Source organism: Dendrobates tinctorius, unplaced genomic scaffold (assembly GCF_039654945.1).
Source record: "Dendrobates tinctorius isolate UK_male_01 unplaced genomic scaffold, ASM3965494v1 ptg000276l, whole genome shotgun sequence".
Lineage (NCBI taxonomy): Eukaryota > Metazoa > Chordata > Amphibia > Anura > Dendrobatidae > Dendrobates > Dendrobates tinctorius.
In genome coordinates this window covers 5,371,733-5,395,025 of record NW_027361943.1, presented here as the reverse complement: position 1 = coordinate 5,395,025, position 23,293 = coordinate 5,371,733, and the positions used below count along the sequence as shown (strand labels likewise).

Here is a 23,293-nt window from a genome sequence, read left to right as displayed (position 1 = left end):
TCAGATGAAACCCCCGGAGGATTCCTTCACTATAATGAGGCAGTAGAGTTAAGCCCCCGTTAGACACTGCGATATCGCTAGCAATATCGCTGTAAAGTCACCGATTTTGTGACGTTACAGCGATATTACTAGCGATATCGCTGCATGTGATACTTACCTACAACCCGCTCCCCCGCTGGTTATCGCTGATCGCGCGAGAAGCTGCTGGACCATTCCTCGTCGGTCACTTCCTGCGGCGCTTCCTGCTGTGACGACGAGCGACGCGTGGAGACGGGCGGGAGGACGCAGGATCGCCGCGTCTGACAGGTAAGTAGCGATCCCCGTCCCCTGCGATGTCGCTGGTGAGATCTGCCTGAGTGGCAGCTCACTAGCGACCACCCAACGATTCACCAGCGATCCTGACCGCATCATATCGCTGGTCGGGATCGCTGGTGAGTCGCTAGGTGTAACGGTACCCTTAGGGTACCGTTACACCTAGCGATGCACCAGCGATCCCAACAAAGATATGGATCACTGGTGCATTGCTAAGTGGTCGCTAGTGAGCTGCCACACAGGCAGATCTCACCAGCGACATCGCTGGGGTCGGGGGTCGCTACTTACCTGTCAGACGCGGCGATCCTGACGTCCTGCCGCCTGCGTCCACGTGTCGCTCGTCGGCGCCACAGGAAGCGCCTGACGAGAAAAGATCCAGGACCTTCTCGCGAGATCAGCGATAATCAGCGGGGGAGCCGGTCGGAGGTAAGTATCACATGTAGCAATATCGCTAGCAATATTGCTGCTACGTCACAAAATCGGTGACTTTACAGCGATATTGCTAGCGATATCGCAGTGTCTAACGGGGGCTTAACTCTGGACTTCATCTGATCTTTGTTCACCAATGTCCTCCTTTACAGAAGTGCACAAAACTGTGGCCAACGGCACTTTTATGATTAAAGAATATTTTTTTTTGTGGGAGGAATGCAATTCCGCATGTGATAAAATTGATAAGGCGCCCTCGTCAAAGGACAAGGCAAAATGGGTGTTGGGCACACGCAGTGAGCATCTGGGTCAGTATGACTCACAGTCCTCTTCTCCTTTTCATTACTCCTCTTACAGTCATATGTTAAAGTTTGGGCACCCCTATTAATGTTAACCTTTTTTCTTTATAACAATTTTGGTTTTTGCAACAGCTATTTCAGTTTCATATATCTAATAACTGATGAACTCAGTTATATTTCTGGATTCAAATGAGGTTTATTGTACTAACAGAAAATGTGCAATCTGCATTTAAACAAAATTTGACCAGTGCAAAAGTATGGGCACCCTTATTTTCTTGATTTGAACACTCCTAACTACTTTTTACTGACTTCCTGAAGCACTAAACTGGTTTTGTAACCTCATTAAGCTTTGAACTTCATAGCCAGGTGTATCAAATCATGAGAAAAGGTATTTAAGGTGGCCACTTGCAAGTATTTCTCCTATTTGATTCTCCTATGAAGAGTGGCATCATGGGCTCCTCAAAACAACTCTCAAATGATCTGAAAACAAAGATTATTCAACATAGCTTTTCAGGGGAAGAATACAAAAAGTTGCCTCAGAGATTTAACCTGTCAGTTTCCACTGTGAGGAACATAGTAAGGAAATGGAAGAACACAGGTACAGTTCTTGTTAAGCCCAGAAGTGGCAGGCCAAGAAAAATATCAGAAAGGCAGAGAAGAATGGTGAGAACAGTCAAGGACAATCCACAGACCACCTCCAAAGACCTGCAGCATCATCTTGCTGCAGATGGTGTCACTGTGCATCGGTCAACAATACAGCGCACTTTGCACAAGGAGAAGCTGTATGGGAGAGTGATGCGAAAGAAGCCGTTTCTGCAAGCACGCCACAAACAGAGTCGCCTGAGGTATGCAAAAGCACATTTGGACAAGCCAGTTACATTTTGGAAGAAGGTCCTGTGGACTGATGAAACAAAGATTGAGTTGTTTGGTCATACAAAAAGGCGTTATGCATGGTGGCTAAAAAACACAGCATTCCAAGAAAAACACTTGCTACCCACAGTAAAATTTGGTGGAGGTTCCATCATGCTTTTGGGGCTGTGTGGCCAATGCCGGCACCGGGAATGTTGTTAAAGTTGAGGGTCGCATGGATTCAACTCAGTATCAGCAGATTCTTGACAATAATGTGCAAGAATCAGTGACGAAGTTGAAGTTACGCAGGGGATGGATATTTCAGCAAGACAATGATCCAAAACACCGCTCCAAATCTATTCAGGCATTCATGCAGAGGAACAATTACAATGTTCTGGAATGGCCATCCCAGTCCCCAGACCTGAATATCATTGAACATATGTGGGATAATTTGAAGCGGGCTGTCCATGCTCAGCGACCATCAAACTTAACTGAACTGGAATTGTTTTGTAAACAGGAATGGTCACAAATACCTTCATCCAGGATCCAGGAACTCATTAATAGCTACAGGAAGCGACTAGAGGCTGTTATTTTTGCAAAAGGAGGATCTACGAAATATTAATGTCACTTTTGTTGAGGTGCCCATACTTTTGCACCTGTCAAATTTTGTTTAAATGCAGATTGCACATTTTCTGTTAGTACAATAAACCTCATTTGAATCCAGAAATATAACTGAGTCCATCAGTTATTAGATATATGAAACTGAAATAGCTGTTGCAAAAACCAAAATTGTTATAAAGAAAAAAGGTTAACATTAATAGGGGTGCCCAAACTTTAACATATGACTGTATGTATCAATGATCAAACGCCCTTTACATGTACTATTGGTTATTTGCAATAGGTAGAAACGTGTCACTTTAAATACAATCTTATATTTTTTCTTTATCATGTTTACCTACCCATGCTTTGATCACTAACCTCCATATATCTGATATTTTGTAAGCACTTAGCACTTTATAATTATTACTATGATTTTTATATTAAATTTGTATTTGATAGGTTTTTTCCTTGATTATGATACTGTAATTATTTTGGATAAGCTGACTCATTGAGTGTTATTTTAGATCAGCTTATGTGAGTCTGGACTGTACCACCACAGGTTTTATCAAGTGATATAAACATTCTCTTTTTTATTTTACTCACCTGTTGCTGGACAATACGATATTATATATTTTTTCACATTTACTATTTTTGACCCAACTCCTGTGCATTTTTTATCCATATTTTTATGTTTTGTCTTTTAAAATAATAATCTTTCTTTTTAAATAGCGCTAACATATTCTACAGCGCTTTACAGTTTGCACAGAATATTTTTGGGGGGTTGCCATTCCTTTTTTTTCCAGCCTTTTATTCATGATGTAAAGATTAGAGATATCATTAATAAAACTTGAATTCTTTATATTATATATGTTGTGTGTGATATTATAGGTTTTCATTCATATTTATTTTTATGTTTTGCTGCTTTTACACAATAAAAACTATTTTATAGAAAAAATAATCATCGCTTTACTCTGAGAGCTGTAACTTTATTTTTCTGCTGATGGAGCTGCATGGCGGCTTGTTTTTTGCGGGACAAGATGACATTTTCAGCGATAACTGTCAGCCCTGCAGACACGTTATTTAGATCATGCACTGCCACATGATCTAACTAACTTGCTAGTGCCTGGTGACCCAGATGTCCTCATGATGACATCGGGTCACCATGGCAACGATCAGGACCCCACGATAACTGCGTGGGGTCTCCAATCCAAGGGCAGAGGGACTTTGTTCCCTCTGCCTGCTTCCCTCAGCTGACACCCAGAGGCGAGCGCACAGCCCCTGTACCCATTTGTCCAAGGTCTGCAGGTACCAGGTGACCTGGACATATGGCTACGTCCAAGGTCGTGAAGGGATTAAATGGCTATAAAAGCTCTGTAATTATACAATCTTAAAAATGGAATCCTTCAAAGTACTTAAAACTGTTGTCAGAAAGTTTGTTAATTAGTGTGAAGCATCTGGCGGGTTAACACAAAGTGGAATGAAAGACTAAAAAAGGACATTTTTTTACTAAAATTTTCTTTGCACAAAATATTTACCGTTCATAAGGGGTAATAGGAGAAAGTGAACGCCACAATTTTCTAGGCAATTTCTCCCAAAAAGGACAATAGAAAAAATTGAAGTCCGGCTCAACAGGACTGGATTTTCTTTTTCTTTTTTGAAAATATAGTGCATACAAAAGAAAATTTTCATGGTTGACACGACCCAGTCTACACGTTTCGACTGCAATAAGCGAGGCCAGTGTCTGAGACCCAGGTGGATGAGCATAGAGCAACTGGGTAAGCTGAAATCAAGTTTTTGTAATTTCTCCCAAACTCAGAAATTTTCCATACGTGATTAGAATCTATTGTTTGGGCACATCATGGAGCTCAGAAAGGAAAGAGCGCTGTTGGAATTTTGGAGCATACATTTAACTGTAATAGATTGTAGTTATCACGTCTTATTAGCAAAGACCCTGAAGTCCTAAAACAGAAACCAACAAGTGACCACTTTTTATGAACTTTGTCAATGAAGGAATTAATCTAGAGGTGTGGTGAATTCACAGATGCGTAAGAGAAAATGATCAGATTAGGTCTTGAAAATAGAAAATGATGTTCATTTTCCACTAAAATGTTGCTTTAGTCCCACGTTTTTCTTTTTCACAAAGCTTAACTGGAGAAACTTGCCCCATAATTTGTTTTGGAAATCTTCCTAAATGTAGCAACACCCCGTATTTAGTAGGAAACTATTTGGGTGCATAGCATAATGTGGAAGGGAAGGTGTGCCACTTTTGGAGTGCAGATTTTTCTGGAAGTTTCAGAATGCAATATGCAGAGAAATTACAAGTAATGTTTATTGCACTTGTTTACTATATGATATGCTTCTGTTACATACTGTTAAACACTGTAAACTCAGGTTGCACTTTTTTATATGTACAGCACTTTGGAATTAAGTGCACTATAAATAATAAGAAGAATAAAAATAAAAGTTGAGAATCCCGGTAATATTGTGACTGTTTCATAACATTTGTTCAGACACTAAAATCCAAAAGTTAAAGTTATTATATTAATAAACTTTTTACACTGTTAAAAAATGTATCTTAATAATTCTATTACTGTAATTGAGTAATGTTAACTGAAAACAACAGGGCTTATCTTTACTATCAGTGAAAAGCATTGGGCTAAAAACGTGTAATAAGGTATCAAAAATAGGCTGAGGAGGATGAAAACCAGACAAACCACATCCTTAAAGAAGCAATGCTTGAAAGGTTAAAAACAGCAGAAGCTTCTTGAGTGTACTGAAATAAAAAGCGTAAGCAACTGTTATGGCATCCCGGTCAGACTCTGCAAATTTGGAAGTCGTCAGAGGGACCTAATAATTATAATACCTTTCTATCCCTCAGATTAGGTAACATGCTTCAGGAGTCATAAGGTTGTCTCATCACAAACCGAACATATGGGGAAAAAATAGGTATTAGTTTTGAGAACAAGTTGGTGAATCAAATCAGGGACCTCCAGAACCTAATATGTTTATACAGTTGTATGAAAATGTTTGCCCCCTTCCTGATATCCTATTCTTTCGCATGTTTGTCACACTTAAATGTTTCAGATCACCAAACAAATTTAAATGTTAGACAAAGATTACACAAGTAAACAACAAATGCAGTTTTTAAATGAACGTCTTTATTATTAAGGGAAAAAACTCCAAACCTAAAGGGCCCTGTGTGAGAAAGTGCTATGGAGGAATCTTGGCCCACTCATCTTTGTAAAATTATTGTAATTCAGCCACATTGGGAGGGTTTCCGAGCATGAACCACCTTTTAAAGGCCATGCCACAGCATCTCAATCGGATTAAGGTCAGGACTTTGACTAGTCCACTCTAAAGTCCTAATTTTGTTTTCTTAAGCCAGTCAGAGGTGGACTCCACAAGAGTGGGGTGAAATAGTTAAATGGGAATTTTTTTAAAACAATAGACTACCACCAAAAATTGAAATGCCAAACACACAAATATGTAATATAAAAGTAATTAAATCTTTATTGTGCACAGTATAAAAACATTAGATAAAAAACAGATAAAGGGGAGAATTTCAACAAAGACAAGAGTAGTAATCAATCTATTATGCAAAAATATAAATAGATATACTAATACATAAATTAATCATACACCATAATATTAACAGCACTTGCATACTATATCACGTAATTCATCTGTTGCGATTAAATAATTAAATATAAGTACTGTGGTTCCATCTAGTAGTTGTGTACAGAAATGCAAAACTTGAGGTAGATTAAGAGCTGCTGTTATATATATATATATATATATATATATACAGTACAGACCAAAAGTTTGGACACACCTTCTCATTCAAAGAGTTTTCTTTATTTTCATGACTATGAAAATTGTAGATTCACTCTGAAGGCATCAAAACTATGAATTATATAATTCCACATGTGTTAATTAACAAAAAAGTGTGAAACAACTGAAAATATGTCTTATATTCTAGGTTCTTCAAAGTAGCCACCTTTTGCTTTGATTACTGCTTTGCACACTCTTGGCATTCTCTTGATGAGCTTCAAGAGGTAGTCACAGGAAATGGTCTTCCAACAGTCTTGAGGAGTTCCCAGAGATGCTTAGCACTTGTTGGCCCTTTTGCCTTCACTCTGCGGTCCAGCTCACCCCAAACTATCTCGATTGAGTTCAGGTCTGGTGACTGTGGAGACCAGGTCATCTGGCGTAGCACCCCCATCACTCTCCTTCATGGTCAAACAGACCTTACACAGCCTGGAGGTGTGTTTGGGGTCATTATCCTGTTGAAAAATAAATGATAGTTCAACTAAACGCAAACCGGATGGAATAGCATGCCGCTGCAAGATGCTGTGGTAGCCATGCTGGTTCAGTATGCCTGGAGCATTACACGGCGAATAAGTCTCCTTACCTTGACAAGCCAGAGCTGGCATGTCACTCTCCACAAGGAGAAACCTTACCCCTCAGACCTCAGTCTAGAGCCTCTCATCTAGCCAAATCAGTTCTCATACTTTGCACTGACGAGAGCCAATAGTTCGAAACACCGTGTCTGCAAATTGAGATTCTGATTTGGCTTTTATCCTAAGTCATATTACAAGACTCGTTAAAGGGTTGATTGAGACTTGTAGGATCGCTACTACCAACAGGTGGCGCTATAGAGTTCAAGTCCTCTTTTTCTCTGAAGAGGCAATTTGCACATTCAATTTTGAATAAATCCCCAACAGTGTCACCAGCAAAGCACCCCCAAACCATCACACCTCGTCCTCCATGCTTCACGGTGGGAACCAGGCATGTAGAGTCCATCCGTTCACCTTTTCTGCGTCGCACAAAGACACGGTGGTTGGAACCAAAGATCTCAAATTTGGACTCATCAGACCAAAGCACAGATTTCCACTGGTCTAATGTCCATTCCTTGTGTTCTTTAGCCCAAACAAGTCTATTCTGCTTGTTGCCTGCCCTTAGCAGTGGTTTCCTAGCAGCTATTTTACCATGAAGGCCTGCTGCAAAAAGTCTCCTCCTAACAGTTGTTGTAGAGATGTGTCTGCTGCTATAACTCTGTGTGGCATTGACCTGGTCTCTAATCTGAGCTGCTGTTAACCTGCGATTTCTGAGGCTGGTGACTCGGATGAACTTATCCTCCGCAGCAGAGGTGACTCTTGGTCTTCCTTTCCTGGGCCGATCCTCATGTGAACCAGTTTCTTTGTAGGGATTCATGCACTTGGGGACACTTTCAAAGTTTTCCCAATTTTTCGGACTGACTGACCTTCATTTCTTCAAGTAATGATGGACACTCGTTTTTCTTTCCTTAGCTGCTTTTTTCTTGCCATAATACAAATTCTAACAGACTATTCAGTAGTACTATCAGCTGTGTATCCACCAGACTTCTGCACAACACAACTGATGGTCCCAACCCCATTTATAAGGCAGGAAATCCCACTTAGTAATCCTGACAGGGCACACCTGTGAAGTGAAAACCATTTCCAGTGACTACCTCTTGAAGCTCATCAAGACAATGCCCAGAGTGTGCAAAGCAGTAATCAAAGCAAAAAGGTGGCTACTTTGAAGAACCTAGAATATAAGATATACAGTATTTTCAGTTGTTTCACACTTTTTTGTTAATTATATAATTCCACATGTGTTAATTCATAGTTTTTATGCCTCTAGAGTGAATCTACAATTTTCATAGTCATGAAAATAAAGAAAACTCTTTGAATGAGGTGTGTCCAAACTTTTGGTCTGTACTGTATATACATATATATATATATATATATATATATATATATACACACACACAAATCTTGGATTGATATGGCATAGCATTAGCATATACTTGTTCTTGCCTGATTGTCTTTTCATTTCATCTTTTGGTTACTTGCTCTGTGTCCCCACATCTCTAACTGGTGTGCTACATTTGCTGGCTTTCTCTAACCTCTTGAGGAATTTTGAGTCATAATTTATACTTATATAACTACTGTGTACATACTTTTTCACAAATGAGCAAATGTGACACACTAATGTTAATATATATATATATATATATATATATATATATATATATATATATATATATATATATGTTTTTTGGGGACAGCAATTCTTACTCTTATCTACCTCAAGTTTTGCATTTCAGCACACAACCGCTAGATGGAACCACAGTACTTATATTTAATGTAAACGGATGTAACATAGTATGCAAGCGCTGTTAATATTATGGTGTACGATTAATTTATGTATTAGTAAATCTATTTGTTTACATTTTCATAAAATAGGTTGATTACCACTCTTGTCTTTGTTGAAATTCTCCCCTTCTTTATCTGTTTTTTTAATCTAATGTTTTTATGCTGTGCACAATAAAGATTTAATTACTATTATATTTCGTACTAGCTGAAGAGCCCGGCGTTGCCTGCGCATAGTAACCAACTGTGGTTAGTTATAACAAATTATAATGATTATATTGCACATAAAAACATTTCACATCATATATTCAACACTACAGATTTGCAACACAAATTAAACGATTACCCAAGTATTGATAGTATTTTATTTTCAACTCATTCAAGAGCCTTTTGATAAACATGTGTATCTAACCCTATCCTGTGTGATAATGTCTGCTGAGCTGTGTACCTTATGCTCTCCTGTGTGATACTTATTGCTGAGCTGTGTATCTAATCCTATCATGTGTTACCGACTGCTCAGTCGTGTATCTAATCCTATTGTGTGTGATACTGACTGCTGAGCAGTGTATCTAATCCTATCCTGTGTGATACCGTCTGCTGAGCTGTGTATCTAACCCTATCCTGTGTGATACTGACTGCTGAGCCGCGTACCTAATCCTATCATGTGTTACTGACTGCTCAGCTGTGTATCTAATCCTATCCCGTATGATACTGACTGCTGAGCCGTATATCTAATCCTCTCCTGTGTGATACTGACTGCAGAGCCGTGTACCTAGTCCTATTCTGTGTGATACTGTGTGCTGAGCTGTGTATCTAATCCTATCCTGTGTGATACTGTCTGCTGAGCCGCGTACCTAATCCTATCATGTGTTACTGACTGCTCAGCTGTGTATCTAATCCTATCCCGTATGATACTGACTGCTGAGCCGTATATCTAATCCTCTCCTGTGTGATACTGACTGCAGAGCCGTGTACCTAGTCCTATTCTGTGTGATACTGTGTGCTGAGCTGTGTATCTAATCCTATCCTGTGTGATACTGTCTGCTGAGCCGTGTATCTATTCCTATCCTGTGTGATACTGACTGCTGAGCTGTGTATCTAATCCTATTCTGTGTGATACTGACTGCTGAGCTGTGTATCTAATCGTCTCCTGTGTGATACTGACTGCTGAGCTGTGTATCTAATCCTATCCTGTGTGATACTGACTGCTGAGCCGTGTATCTATTCCTATCCTGTGTGATACTGACTGCTGAGCTGTGTATCTAATCCTATTCTGTGTGATACTGACTGCTGAGCTGTGTATCTAATCGTCTCCTGTGTGATACTGTCTGCTGAGCCGTGTATCTATTCCTATCCTGTGTGATACTGACTGCTGAGCTGTGTATCTAATCCTATTCTGTGTGATACTGACTGCTGAGCTGTGTATCTAATCGTCTCCTGTGTGATACTGACTGCTGAGCTGTGTATCTAATCCTATCCTGTGTGATACTGACTGCTGAGCCATGTATCTATTCCTATCCTGTGTGATACTGACTGCTGAGCTGTGTATCTAATCCTATTCTGTGTGATACTGACTGCTGAGCTGTGTATCTAATCGTCTCCTGTGCCGTGTATCTATTCCTATCCTGTGTGATACTGACTGCTGAGCTGTGTATCTAATCCTATTCTGTGTGATACTGACTGCTGAGCTGTGTATCTAATCGTCTCCTGTGTGATACTGACTGCTGAGCCGTGTATCTATTCCTATCCTGTGTGATACTGGGCTCCCCTGCAGTCTGTGTCAGAGGGTGGTCTGTGTTGGCACGGTAATAAATTGTGTTATTTCCAGCTTTACAGAAGGATGATAACACCATAGAAATGATAAGAATAATAGGCAAAATTGTTTGGTGAAATGGAAAGCGTGGGGTTAAAATTTCGCCTCACAACATAGCCTATGACGCTCTTGGGGTCCAGACGTGTGACTGTGCAAAATTTTGTGGCTGTAGCTGCGACGGTGCAGATGCCAATCCCGGACATACACACATACATACATACACACACTTTTTCCCCATTATGTACATAGGGGCAAAATTGTTGGAGGACCCGTTGAAGCGCAAGTCCGTGAAATGGCCATTGCCCACTCTCTGTACGTTCCTCCCGTGCCAATGCCTTTTAATTAATAAATTATTTTCACGACAGAACGGTGAGTGCCATCACTTTTTTTTCTCTTTTGTATAAAATCACATACATACATAAATAGTAAGAAGCTAAAAAATTATAGTGTTGGCCCCCTTAAAAATAGTCTGGGTAAAATGGTGGATGAGGATGAGGGGAAAAAGCCATTATGCTAAATTACTTTTTTTCGACAGTATTTACACAAGAAAATCCCATGACGGATAACATGATCAGGGATAAAAATTCTCAATTAAATGTCACCTGCTTAACCCAGCAGGAAGTACGGCAGTGTCTAAAAATCCCTAAAATTTACAAATCCCCGGGCCCGGATGGGATACACCCCCGAGTACTGCAGGAATTAAGCACAGTCATAGATAGACCATTATTTTTAATCTTTAAAGATTCCATAATAACAGGGTCTGTACCACAGGACTGGCGAATAGCAAATGTGGTGCCAATATTCAAAAAAGGGGACAAAAACTGAACTTGTAAATTATAGGCCAGTAAGTTTAACCTCAACTGTGGGTAAAATCCTGGAGGGTTTTCTAAGAGATACTATACTGGAGTATCTGGAGAAGAATAACCTCATGACCCAATATCAACATGGGTTTACAAGGGACCGTTCCTGTCTAATCTGATAAGCTTTTATGAAGAGCTAAGTTCAGGACTGGACCAAGGGAATGCAGTGGACATGGTGTACCTGGACTTTTCAAAAGCTTTTGATACGGTGCCACACAAAAGGTTGATACATAAAATGAGAACAATGGGGATAGGGGAAAATATGTGTAGGTGGATTAAGAGCTGACTCAGGGATAGGAAACAAAGGGTGGTTATTAATGGAGCACACTCGTACTGGGTCACGGTTAGCAGTGGGGTACCACAGGGGTCAGGTTCGGGCCCGCTTCTTTTTAACATATTTATTAATTACCTTGTAGGGGGCATAGAGAGTAGAATTTCAATATTAGCAGATGACACTAAACTCTGCAGGGTAATCAATACAGAGGAGGACAATTTTATATTACAGGAGGATATGTAAACTAGAAGCTTGGGCCGATAAATGGCAAATGAGCTTTAATGGGGATAAATGTAAGATCATGCACTTGGGTGGAACAAACAAGATGTATAATTATGTGCTTAATTGTAAAACACTGGGCAAAACTGTCACTGAAAAAGACCTGGGTGTATGGGTGCAACGACAAACTCACTTTTAGTGGCCAGTATCAGGCAGCTGCTGCAAAGCCAAATAAAATAATGGGATGCATTAAAAGAGGCATAGATGCTCATGAGAACATAATTTTACCTCTATATAAGTCACTAGTGCGACCACACTTAGAATACTGTGTACAGTTCTGGTCTCCAGTGTATAAGAAAGACATAGCTGAACTGGAGCCGGTGCAGAGAAGAGCGACCAAGGTTATTAGGGAACTGGGGGGTCTGCAATACCAAGACAGGTTATTACACTTGGGGTTATTTAGTTTGGAAAATCGAAGGCTTAGGGGTGATCTTATTACAATGTATAAATATATGCGGAGACAATACAAAGACCTTTCTAATGATCTTTTTACTCTTAGACCTGTGACGGGGACAATGGGGCATCCTCTACGTCTGGGGGAAAGAAGGTTTAAGCATACTCACAGACGCGGATAGTTTACTGTAAGACCAGTGAGACTATGGAACTTTCTGCCATATGATGTTGTAATGAGTGATTCCCTACTAAAATTTAAGAAGGGACTGGATGCCTTTCTTGAAAAGGATAATATTACAGGGTATAAAACACTAGTTTCCTTAATATTGCATTGATCCAGGGAGCTAGTCTGATTGCCGTATGTGGAGTTAGGAAGGAATTTTTTTCCCCAATGTGAAGCTTACTGTTTGTCACATGGGTTTTTTTTGCCTTCCTCTGGATCAAGATGTTAGGGCAAGTTGGGATAGGATATGGGTTTAACTAGATGGACTTAAAGTCTTCCTTAAGCCTTAATAACTATGTTACTATGTTACATACACTTTTTCCCCCATTTTGTACATGGGGCAAAATTGTTTGGTGAATTGGAACGCGCGGGGGTTAAAATTTCGCCTCACAACATAGCCTATGACGCTCTCGGGGACAAACGTGTGACTGTGCAAAATTTTGTGGCTGTAGCTGCGACGGTGCAGATGCCAATCCCGGACATACACACATACACACACACATTGAGCTTTATATATTAGATTAGTGTGCTTGGGCATTTCAATTTTTGGTGGTATTCCAGTCAGAGGTGGACTTGGTGGTGTGTTTGGATCATTGTCCTGTTGAATAACCCAAGTGCACTTCAGCTTGAGGTCACGAACAGATGTCCAGACATTCTCCTTCAGGATATTTTGGTAGACAGCAGAATTCATGGTTCCATTTACTCCAGCAAGTCTTCAAGGTCCTGAAGCAGGAAAACAGCCCCAGACCTTTACACTACCACCACCATATTTTACTGTTTATTTTACTGTTGGTATGTAATGGTAATGTTCCTTTTCTGAAATGCTATGTTATTTGTGCATATAAGGGTGTGACCGCCCTGTTTCTGAGTTGGAAAATCCATCCTGTCTGGCCTATACTATTACTGGTGGTTCAGTCCCTCTGTCCTTGTTCACATTTACGTCATTTGACAAGTGGAAAGGTTTTAAATACAAGAGTTGGGACTGTCCCACAAGGGTTGCCGTGACGTGGCGGGATGGCTTCTACATTAATTTGATCAAAATTATGTTAACTAAATACCCTTATTATTACTATTATTACTACCTCCATGCAATTTTTGCAATATATTTTTTCACTTTTTTATTCCAGGATATTTGTTTTGTGTTTTGCTTTTGGTTTTCTCTGTGTAAAGGTCATGTGTTCATATGCAATTACATTTTGCATGCACATTAATTTACTTTTTCTGCTCAGACCCAGTTTCTCATATGTTATTTCTATGCCAGATGCAATGGGACAGACACCTTCCAAACAGTTCAACTTTTGTCTCGTCAGTCCACAGAGTATTCTCCAAAGTCTTGGTGATTATCAAGATATTTTATGGCAATACTGAGACTACCCTTTATGTTCTTATTGATCAGCAGTGGTTTTCGTCTTGGAACTCTGCCATGCGGACGATTTTTGCCCAGTCTCTTGGCATCATGAACGCTGGCCTTAACTGAGGCAAGTGAGGCCTACAGTTCTTTGGATGTTGTTGTGGGGACTTTTGAGACCTTTTGGATGAGCCACTGCTGCACTCTTGGAGTCATTTTGGTTGGCAGGCCACTCCTGTAAAGCTTCACCACTGTTACATATTTTCGCCATTTGTAGATAACGGCTCCTATTGTGATTCGCTGGAGCCCCAAAGCTTTAGAAGTCGCTGTATAACTGTTTCCAGACTGATAGATCTCAATTACTTTGCATCTCATTTGCTCTAGAATATCTTTGTATCACAGCATGATGCCTAGCTTTTGAGGATCTACTTCACTTTGCCAGGAAGGTTCTATTTAAGTGATTTCTTGATTGAGAATACGTGTGGCAGCAGACAGACACGGGTGTGGCTAGGGAATTTGAACTCAGCTCCCAAAGATGTGATAAACCACAGTTAATTTAGCTTTTTTTTTTTTATTTGGGGGGGGGGGGGGGGGGAGACAATCACTTTTTTACACAGGGCCCTGTAGGTTTGGATTTTTTTTTCCTTAATAATAAAGACCTTCACTTAAATAGTGCATTTTGTGTTTACTTGTGTTATCTTTGTCTAATATTTAAATTTGTTTTGTGATCTGAAACATTTAAGTGTGACAAACATGCAAAAGAGTAGGAAATCAGGAAGGGGGGGCCAACACTTTTTCACACAACAGTATCTATGATTGTATAAGACAATAATAATATGAAGGTACATGAGGTGGCTTCTGAGAGATAAGTTGTGTCCAAAGTGATATCCAAAAGAAAAGATGAAATTAAAAGATTTTTCTCAAATATATTTCAATAGCAAATCAAATCATTTCTTTCAGCATTACAAGGTCGCACGTTTAGCTTTCATTTTATTAAGTACCAGTAGCGTGCAGAATACAACGGCAGAATCCGTTTAACTATTATATCTCATAAATTCACCTAAATGGGTTAACAAATATAATGAATTATTTCACCAATGCATCACACTGTGCAGTGTATCAATGAAATGAAAAGCAGGTGAAAATTATCTCAAGCTGCTATTTATCAATGTATTATATTCACTGTGTATCTTTGCATTCAAAAATGGATTTCTTCTTGCCACACTTCCATAAAGGCCAGATTTGTGGAGTATACGAGTAAGGCCAGGGTCACACGTTCAGTATTTGGTCAGTATTTCACATCAGTAAAACCAGGAGGTGGGTCAAAAATTCAGAAGTTGTGCATGCTTTTTTATTATACTTTTCCTCTGATTGCTCCACTCCTGGTTTTCGCTTACAAATACTGATAGGTCACGTTCACACTAATAGCTGTCCTGTGGACAGATTCTCCCACTTGAGCGGTGGATCTCTGCGGGTCCTCCAGAGTGACCATGGACCTCTTGGCTGCTTCTCTCCTTGCTTTAACCAGTTATGTTGCGGCTAATTACCTTTTTTTTTTACTACCCTTCTTCCCAGATCCATACCTCTTATTTTTCTGTTCTCTAAGACATGTGGGGGTTGTTTTTGTGAGATGATTGGTACGCTTGAATGACACTTCATTTTACCACACAGCGTACTGGAAAATGGGGAAAAAAATCCAAGAGCAGTTAAATTGTGAAAAAATGCCATTCTGACATTGTTTTTTGGGAATTGTTTCTACAGTGTACACTTTGTGGTAAAAATGACCAGCAACAGCATCGCTGCATACAGCAGAAATCACAGTATCCTTTGAAACCCGGCCACAGACAGGGTTTCAAAGGAGCTCCATAATGACAGGCACAGGGTTCATCAAGCTGACCCTGGCTGTCGTGACAAACTATCGGCGACCCGAGATCGTGTCACGAGCGAGCTGATGGGTGGAGAAAATGATGCACGCATGGGGGCGAGTGTTAAATGCTGCTGTCAGAGATTGACAGCAGCATTTAACAAGTTAACAACTGAGGGCGGAGCACTGCTCCACCCGTGATTGTTAGCAGTAAGGTTTTGGCTGCAATATAAAGCCATCACCTGCACTGTATGGGGTGAGCGAGGGGCGGGAGCCCCCTCCACATAACTGCTTCCAACATGCACCATACATATATGGCAGAAGTCATAAAAGGGTTAAGATGTCAGTTAAGTTGGAAGGCAATCTGTGTTCTTTGGCTTTCATGATAGACCAGGCACAGAAGCTGTCTAGGCACCTGCAGCTTATGCTTACTTTCTTTAATCCTTTAACGACCAAGCCATTTTGTAGGTTAAAGACCAGGCCTTAAATTTGAAATCAGACCACTGTCACTTTATGTGCTTATAACTCTGGAACACTTCAATGGATCCTGCTGATTCTGAGACTGTTTTTTCGTGACATTTCGTACTTCATATTAGTGGTAAAAAATATTCGATATAACTTGCGTTTATTTATGAAAAAAATGGAAATATGGTGAAAATTTTTACAATTTTGCAATTTTCAAACTTTTAATTTTTATGCCCTTAATTCACAAAAAGTAGTTAATAAATAATATTTCCCACGTCTACTTTACATCAGCAAAATTTTGGAACCAACATTTCTTTTTGTTAGAAAGTTATAAGGGTTAAAAGTTGACCAGCGATTACTCATTTTTATAACAAAATTTACAAAACCATTTTTTAGGAACCACCTCACATTTGAAGTCACTTTGAGGGGTCAATATTGACAGAAAATACTCAAAAGTGACCCCATTCTAAAAACTGCACCCCTCAAGGTGTTCAAAACCACATTCAAGAAGTTTATTAACCCTTTAGGTACTTCACAATAATTGAAGCAATGTGGAAGGAAAAAATGAACATTTAACTTTTTTTCCCCCAAAATTATCTTTGGACACAATTTTTTTTACTTTGTCAAGGGTTTCAGGAGAAAATGAACCACAATATTTGTTGTGCAATTTCTCCTCAGTACACTGACACCCCATGTGTGCAGGAAGACCAATCTTTAGGCTCACGGCAGTACTCAGAAGGGAAGGAGCATCATTTGAGATTTTGAATGTCAAATTGGCTGGAATCGAGAACGGAAGCCATGTCACGTTTGGAGAGCCCCTGAAGTGCCTAAACAGTGGAAACCTCCCACAAGTGACCCCAGTTTGGAAAATAGACCCCCCAAGGAGCTTATCTAGATGTGTGGTGAGCACTTTGAACCCCCATGCGCTTGACAGAAGTTTATAACGTAGAGCCGTGAAACATGGATTTTTGTGATAACTCACCGTAAAATCTTTTTCTCTGAGACGCTCATTGGGGGACACAGATACTGTGGGTGTATGCTTCTGCCGCTAGGAAGCTGACACTAAGTGAAAAAAAGAGGTTAGCTCCTCCTCCGTCGTATACACCCTCGCCCCAATTGCGGGCGGAACTCAGTTTGGTGCCAAAGCAGTAGGAGGACAACAAAATCAGCCTTAATACAGGTACAACATGTCCAGAAAAGGACCACCCTTATATCACATAAATAAAAGCATATTAACTAAACAGAAACAGGGTGGGTGCTGTGTCCCCCAATGAGCGTCTCGGAGAAAAGGATTTTACGGTGAGTTATCACAAAAATCCATGTTTCTCCTTCGCCTCATTGGGGGACACAGATACTGTGGGACGTCCTAAATCAGTCCCTGGGTGGGAGATTGACTCACCGATCCAAGCTACATGCACCTCTTGTTTAAAAGGTACGCCACCGTTGCTTGGAGAATCCTTCTACCCAGGCTTGCATCCGCCGAGGCCTGAGCATGGATATTATAATGTTTGGCAAATGTGTGCAGGCTGGACCAGGTTGCTGCATTGCAAACCTGTTCCGTCGAAGCCTGGTGCCGAAGCGCACAAAAGGCGCCCACTGTCCGGGTAGAGTGCGCTCTGATCCCTGCTGGAATCGGCGTGCCTCTAATGCGGTAGGACTCCCGAATCATCAAACGAATCCATATGGCTATGGTCGATTTTGAGGCAGCGAGTCCCTTCCGGCGCACTTCGGGGAGCACGAACAGCGTGTCCGTCTGACGAAAGGGTGCCGTCCGCGACACGTACCTCCGGAGGGCTCTTACCAGGTCTAACGTGTGAAGAGCCTTTTCCACATGACGCATCGGTGCTGGACAAAATGAAGGCAAAACAACATCTTCATTAATGTGAAAAGAGGACACGACTTTCAGCAGAAAAGGAGGGGCTGGTCTGAGGACACCTTATCCTTGTGGAAAGTGAGGAACGGAGCTCGCCAGCTCTGAAGCCCGCCTGATGGAAGTGATGGCCACTAGGAATGCCACTTTCCAGGAAAGGTACCTCAAAGAGATATCCTGAAGCGGTTCAAATGGAGCTTCCTGCAGAACACTTAGGTCCATGTTAAGGTCCCAGGCGTCCATAGGCGCCTTATAGGGAGGTACCAAGTGGGAGACTCCCTGAATGAAAAGTCTTCACCTGCAAATTGGTAGCAATTCTGCGCTGGAACAGGACGGATAAGGCCGATATTTGTCTCCTGAGGGAACCTGGGGCAAAGCCCAAGTCTAATGCCCTACCGACTGAGCTATCCTGGCTCTCTAAGCCCGACTGGAGAAAAGCCAAGAAGTTGGGGATCGAGAATCTTAGCGGGGAAACACCGTGGCGTCGACACCAAGCAAAGAACACCTTCCAGGTGTGGTGGTAAATTCGTGCTGAAGCAGGCTTCCGGATGCTAATCATTGTAGCGACCACCTTGCTCCCGAACCCTGCCTGGGTTAGAATCCAAGATTCAACGGCCATGCCGTCAAACACAAGGCCCCTGAGATCGGGTGGCAAATCGGCCCTTGAGAATGTAGATCTGAGCGCTCTGGCAGGCGCCAAGGAACGTCAGCGAGTAGCTGCATTAGATCTGCGAACAACGCTCGACGTTTCCTTAAACTTACTATTTTTTTTTTTTTACCTGCGAACGAATAAGTTCAAAACATCTGAAGATTTCTGCTCAACTAAATAATAGGCGATTTTAAGAGGGTAGTTTACTGTTTTTTTTATCAGAGGTTGGTATACAGTGGTAATATTAATCAATATTAATCATGATGAATGACATTGGAAAGCTATTGTGGGGAAACATAACTCACAAATAGACAAGATTGCACAACTTTTGTAATAGTAATAGTTTCACGACAATCTTCTCTTGAATGTGATCAAGCTGGATCTGACAGGTGAAATAGAGACTTTTGAAAACTAAATCAACAATGCAGCTGGAATTGGGTCTTCAATTAGATTAGGCAAAGGCAATATCTTTTGTAATCATGGCTAGGTTTGGTGTATTTCCTAACCTGTTGAGGACATGTCTTTTATTTCTGCAAAAGGGCTCATTAAGTACAGGATGTTAGGTTGCCTGTGGTATGTGAAGCCTCCTCATGATGAGGGGACCCTGGCAGTTGGTTATTAATGTGTGTAAAAGAGGAGGTGGTTACAATGCATGTCCTCATAGGGATACCTACGATGTACTTTGGTTACTGTTTTATTTGTAACCTCCAGCAAGATTCCCTTATTTAGCAGCCCCAGTGCTACAGACTATGCACAATGTTATCAATATTACATTGGGATGGACGTCACTCATCCTGGAAAGCTTCTACCTACAATGTATGTACCATGCAGGTTAATATAAACATATGGCTATTATGGGTATCAATTTGGACTATATCACAATATCAGGCTGCGTTGCTGCAAGCAAGAATGCTTAGGACCAAGATGAGTTGAACGGTTTTTATTTCCATAACATGTTTCAACATTTGAAAGCCATTAGCTGGTTACCACAAAAAGATTGCAACGATAGGCATGAGGGTCATCAGCAGACACCAGCTGTCATGGCAGCCCATTGCTGTCATGGCAGCCCATTGCTGCCCTGCGATCACGTGAGAGGCACGCCTATGGGAGAGTAGAATGATATGCCCCCTTGCTGATGCATTAAAGGAAATCTGTCAGCAGGTTTTTGCACCTCATCTGAGAGCAGCATAATGCAGACAAAGAGAAGCTGAATCCAACAATATATCACTTAGAGTACCGTTACACTAAGCGACGCACCAGCGATCCCGATAACGATACGACCTGGTAAGGATCGCTGGTGCGTCGCTACATGGCCGTCAAACAGGCAGATCTACTCAACAACGCAGCAACGATCCAGCGATCCGTATAACGACCTCGGCGGTCGTTGGGACCTTGTCACACAGCAGCGATTCTGACGACTCCCGCCTGCGTCCATTATTTCTGAGTCGCTAACGAGGTCGCTCGTCACTGTCAAACACAGCGATGTGTGCTGGCCAGCGAGGCACCAGCGGTCAAAAAATGGCCCAGGACATTCAAGCACGATCAGCGACATCGCAGCGGGGGCCTGGTCGCCGCTACATGTCACACGTAGTGAGATCACTGGCGAGGTCGCTGTTGCTTCACAAAATCGGTGACGCTTCAGCGATCTTGCTAGCGATCTCGCTATGTGATACGGGGCCTTTAGTTTATTGGGTGCAGCAGGTCTGACACAATCTTTTCACATTTATAATGAAGCAGAGCTGATCCCATCCACACCGGACTCTCCATGTACAAAGTCCATAGACAGTGAGCTGCTTATCACAGTGAAAAAGTGCTTTACCAGACTAATCTAGTCCAACAATGTTAATCTCTTGGTGATAAATCCTTCACAGTTAGTAAACACCAGCACACACTCTGACAAGAGACACATCCCTGAATTCTGTGTTTCAGCCTCTTATCTCCTGCTGTCTTCAGATTGCAGTGAAAAACCTGTTGACAGATTCCCTATAAATGCAGCTGTCAAGAGTTTGACAGCAAGATTTTTACAGGTGAAGAGCTGCAGATGGAGCAGAGCTGTTAAAGGCACGTGATGGATGATTAAATCAGACATGATTTGCTGGGAAACATGTGGGCTCGGCATGTGCGCATCAAAGGCAGGGACACAACATACAACGCACAGGTATGTCATATGTCATGAAGAGGTTAAAAAACTGTTTATCTCTACACTAATTGGATGACTGTGACTATTGTGTCTGAGGAGTAAAGCGAATTCGACCTCAGTTCTTACATAATTAATGTATTAAACTGATATGTGATCTATGTATTACTGTTTTTAAAGCAACATGTGTAATTGAGGCCTGCAAAAAATAAAGGAAGGCTTGAAAGTCAAGATCAGAAAATTTTGTCAGTTTTGATATTACACTGGAAGTTTCTGATAATGTGACTACAGTATGAAAAAAATCCCTAAAGCATTTTATATGTCACTCTGCTGATTTGCGCAAACACAAATTTTTATGCATTGTTACTATTGTGATGCAAGACGATAACTTGCCCATACAAAAGCCAATTGCCAATTTTATCAAGTCTTTAACAATTACACTTGCATTAATGGGTTTTGTTTTTTTCTTTTGTATCTGCAATCGTTCATGATGATTACTGGTCATTCTTCATCTCATTCGGATATATTAACCCCTTCAAGACTGGGACAATTCCCATTTTTGATATTTGTTTTTTTCTCACCTTTTCCCAGAGCCATAACTATTTTATTTTTCTGTCCACACAAATGTATGAGGGCTTGCAAGTTGTACTTACAACCAGATCCCTGTACAGGAGCAGATGTTCGGCTAACAAATAATCATTTTATGCAAGCACAGGCCATGCACTTAATGTGAATGCTGCAAATTGACATTTGTTCCTCAATTAATGCAATTTCACATTGTAGTACATGACCATAAGTATGCAAATCGCATACACGCGGTCACATAACTGCCTGCTTGCATCAGCAATACGGGGAATTGGGACAGTGTGTGCATTGCTCACTATCACAATTCAGCAGTCTGCAGTCACTCTATATTTTATTTTTATACTTAAACCTGGACAACCTTTTTAGTGATATTTTTGGGGTTAAAGGGGCTTTCCAGGTGGGGGTGAGGCTACAGGAACACCTAACAAATCACATGACAGAAGATGTAGCAGGGAAATGGAAACAGCACAGTTCCATACATTGTGTAGTGGTCTCACGGGCTGTCAATTTCATGATATTTTAAATTATAATAAAGTAGTGTTTCATTATTAAATTAGACTTACCTGATTAATTTCTTCCTGCGTTGATTTCAATGACTTTATAATGGTCTCCAGTTGAATCTTTCCTGCTTGGATACTCTGTTCCAGCTGGTTCTCTTCCTGTTGTAATCTGTTTAGCTCTGATTTGGCCCTATTAAGTTCATCTTCCTGTGCCTGTACATCTGATTCTTGGGACTGAATTTGTACTTTTAGTGAGGAAATCTATGAGAAAACAAAACAGGACACAATAGGTACTATGTTGTTTTTATCACACAGCACAGTTTTGTTTAATTTTGTTTCAATCAAGACCAAGAGGAAAAAAAAAAAAGACTTCAGACACGGTAGCATACTGTGGAATATGCCTCTAAGGCTATGTGCACACGGTGCGTATTCTGCATTGGAATTTTCTGCGCAGATTTCACTAAATCCGCAGGTCAAATGACCTGCATTTTCCTGTGGATTTACCGTATATACTTGTGTATAAACCGACCCGTGTATAAGCCGACCCCCTAATTTTACCACAAAAAACTAGGAAAACTTATTGACTCGTGTATAAGTCGAGGGTGGAATCCACAGACTATGCCCCCATATGCCGCTCCATAGACTATGCCCCCATATGCTGCCCCATAGACTATGCCCCCATATGCTGCTCCATAGATTATGCCCCCATATGCTTCTCCATAGATTATGCCCCCATATGCTGCTCTATAGAATATGCCCCCATATGCTGCTCCACAGAATATGCCCCCATGTGCTTCTCCATAGATTATACCCCCATATGCTTCTCCATAGATTATGCCCCATATGCTTCTCCATAGTTTATGCCCCCATATGCTGCCCCATAGACTATGCCCCCATATGCTGCTCCAAAGATTATGCCCCCATATTCTGCTCCAAAGATTATGCCCCCATATGCTGCTCCATAGAATATGCCCTCATATGCTGCCCCATAGAATATGCCCCCATATGCTGCCCCATAGACTATGCCCCCATATGCTGCCCCATAAACTATGCCCCCATATGCTGCCCCATAGACTATGCCCCCATATGCTGCTCCATAGATTATGCCCCCATATGCTTCTCCATAGAATATGCCCCCATATGCTGCTCCACAGAATATGCCCCCATATGCTTCTCCATAGTTTATGCCCCCATATGCTGCTCCAGTTTATGCCCCCCATATGCTGCCCCATAGACTATGCCCCCATATGCTGCTCCAAAGATTATGCCCCCATATGCTGCCCCACAGACTATGCCCCCATATGCTGCTCCATAGAATATGCTGCCCCATAGAATATGCCCCCATATGCTGCTCCATAGATTATGCCCCCA

The 23,293-nt window shown here is 41.2% G+C and overlaps 1 protein-coding gene across 4 annotated transcripts in view; it reads right to left on the bottom strand.

Moving 5' to 3' along the window:
• EPS15L1 (epidermal growth factor receptor pathway substrate 15 like 1) overlaps positions 1 to 23,293 on the bottom strand; it is a 428,822-nt gene that overhangs the window by 252,451 nt on the left and 153,078 nt on the right. For all 4 annotated transcript variants that reach the window (XM_073559865.1, XM_073559866.1, XM_073559867.1 and 1 more), the window contains one exon: positions 21,986 to 22,183. In XM_073559865.1, coding sequence (XP_073415966.1) covers positions 21,986 to 22,183 — 198 coding nt within the window. The remainder of the gene's footprint in view (positions 1 to 21,985; positions 22,184 to 23,293) is intronic.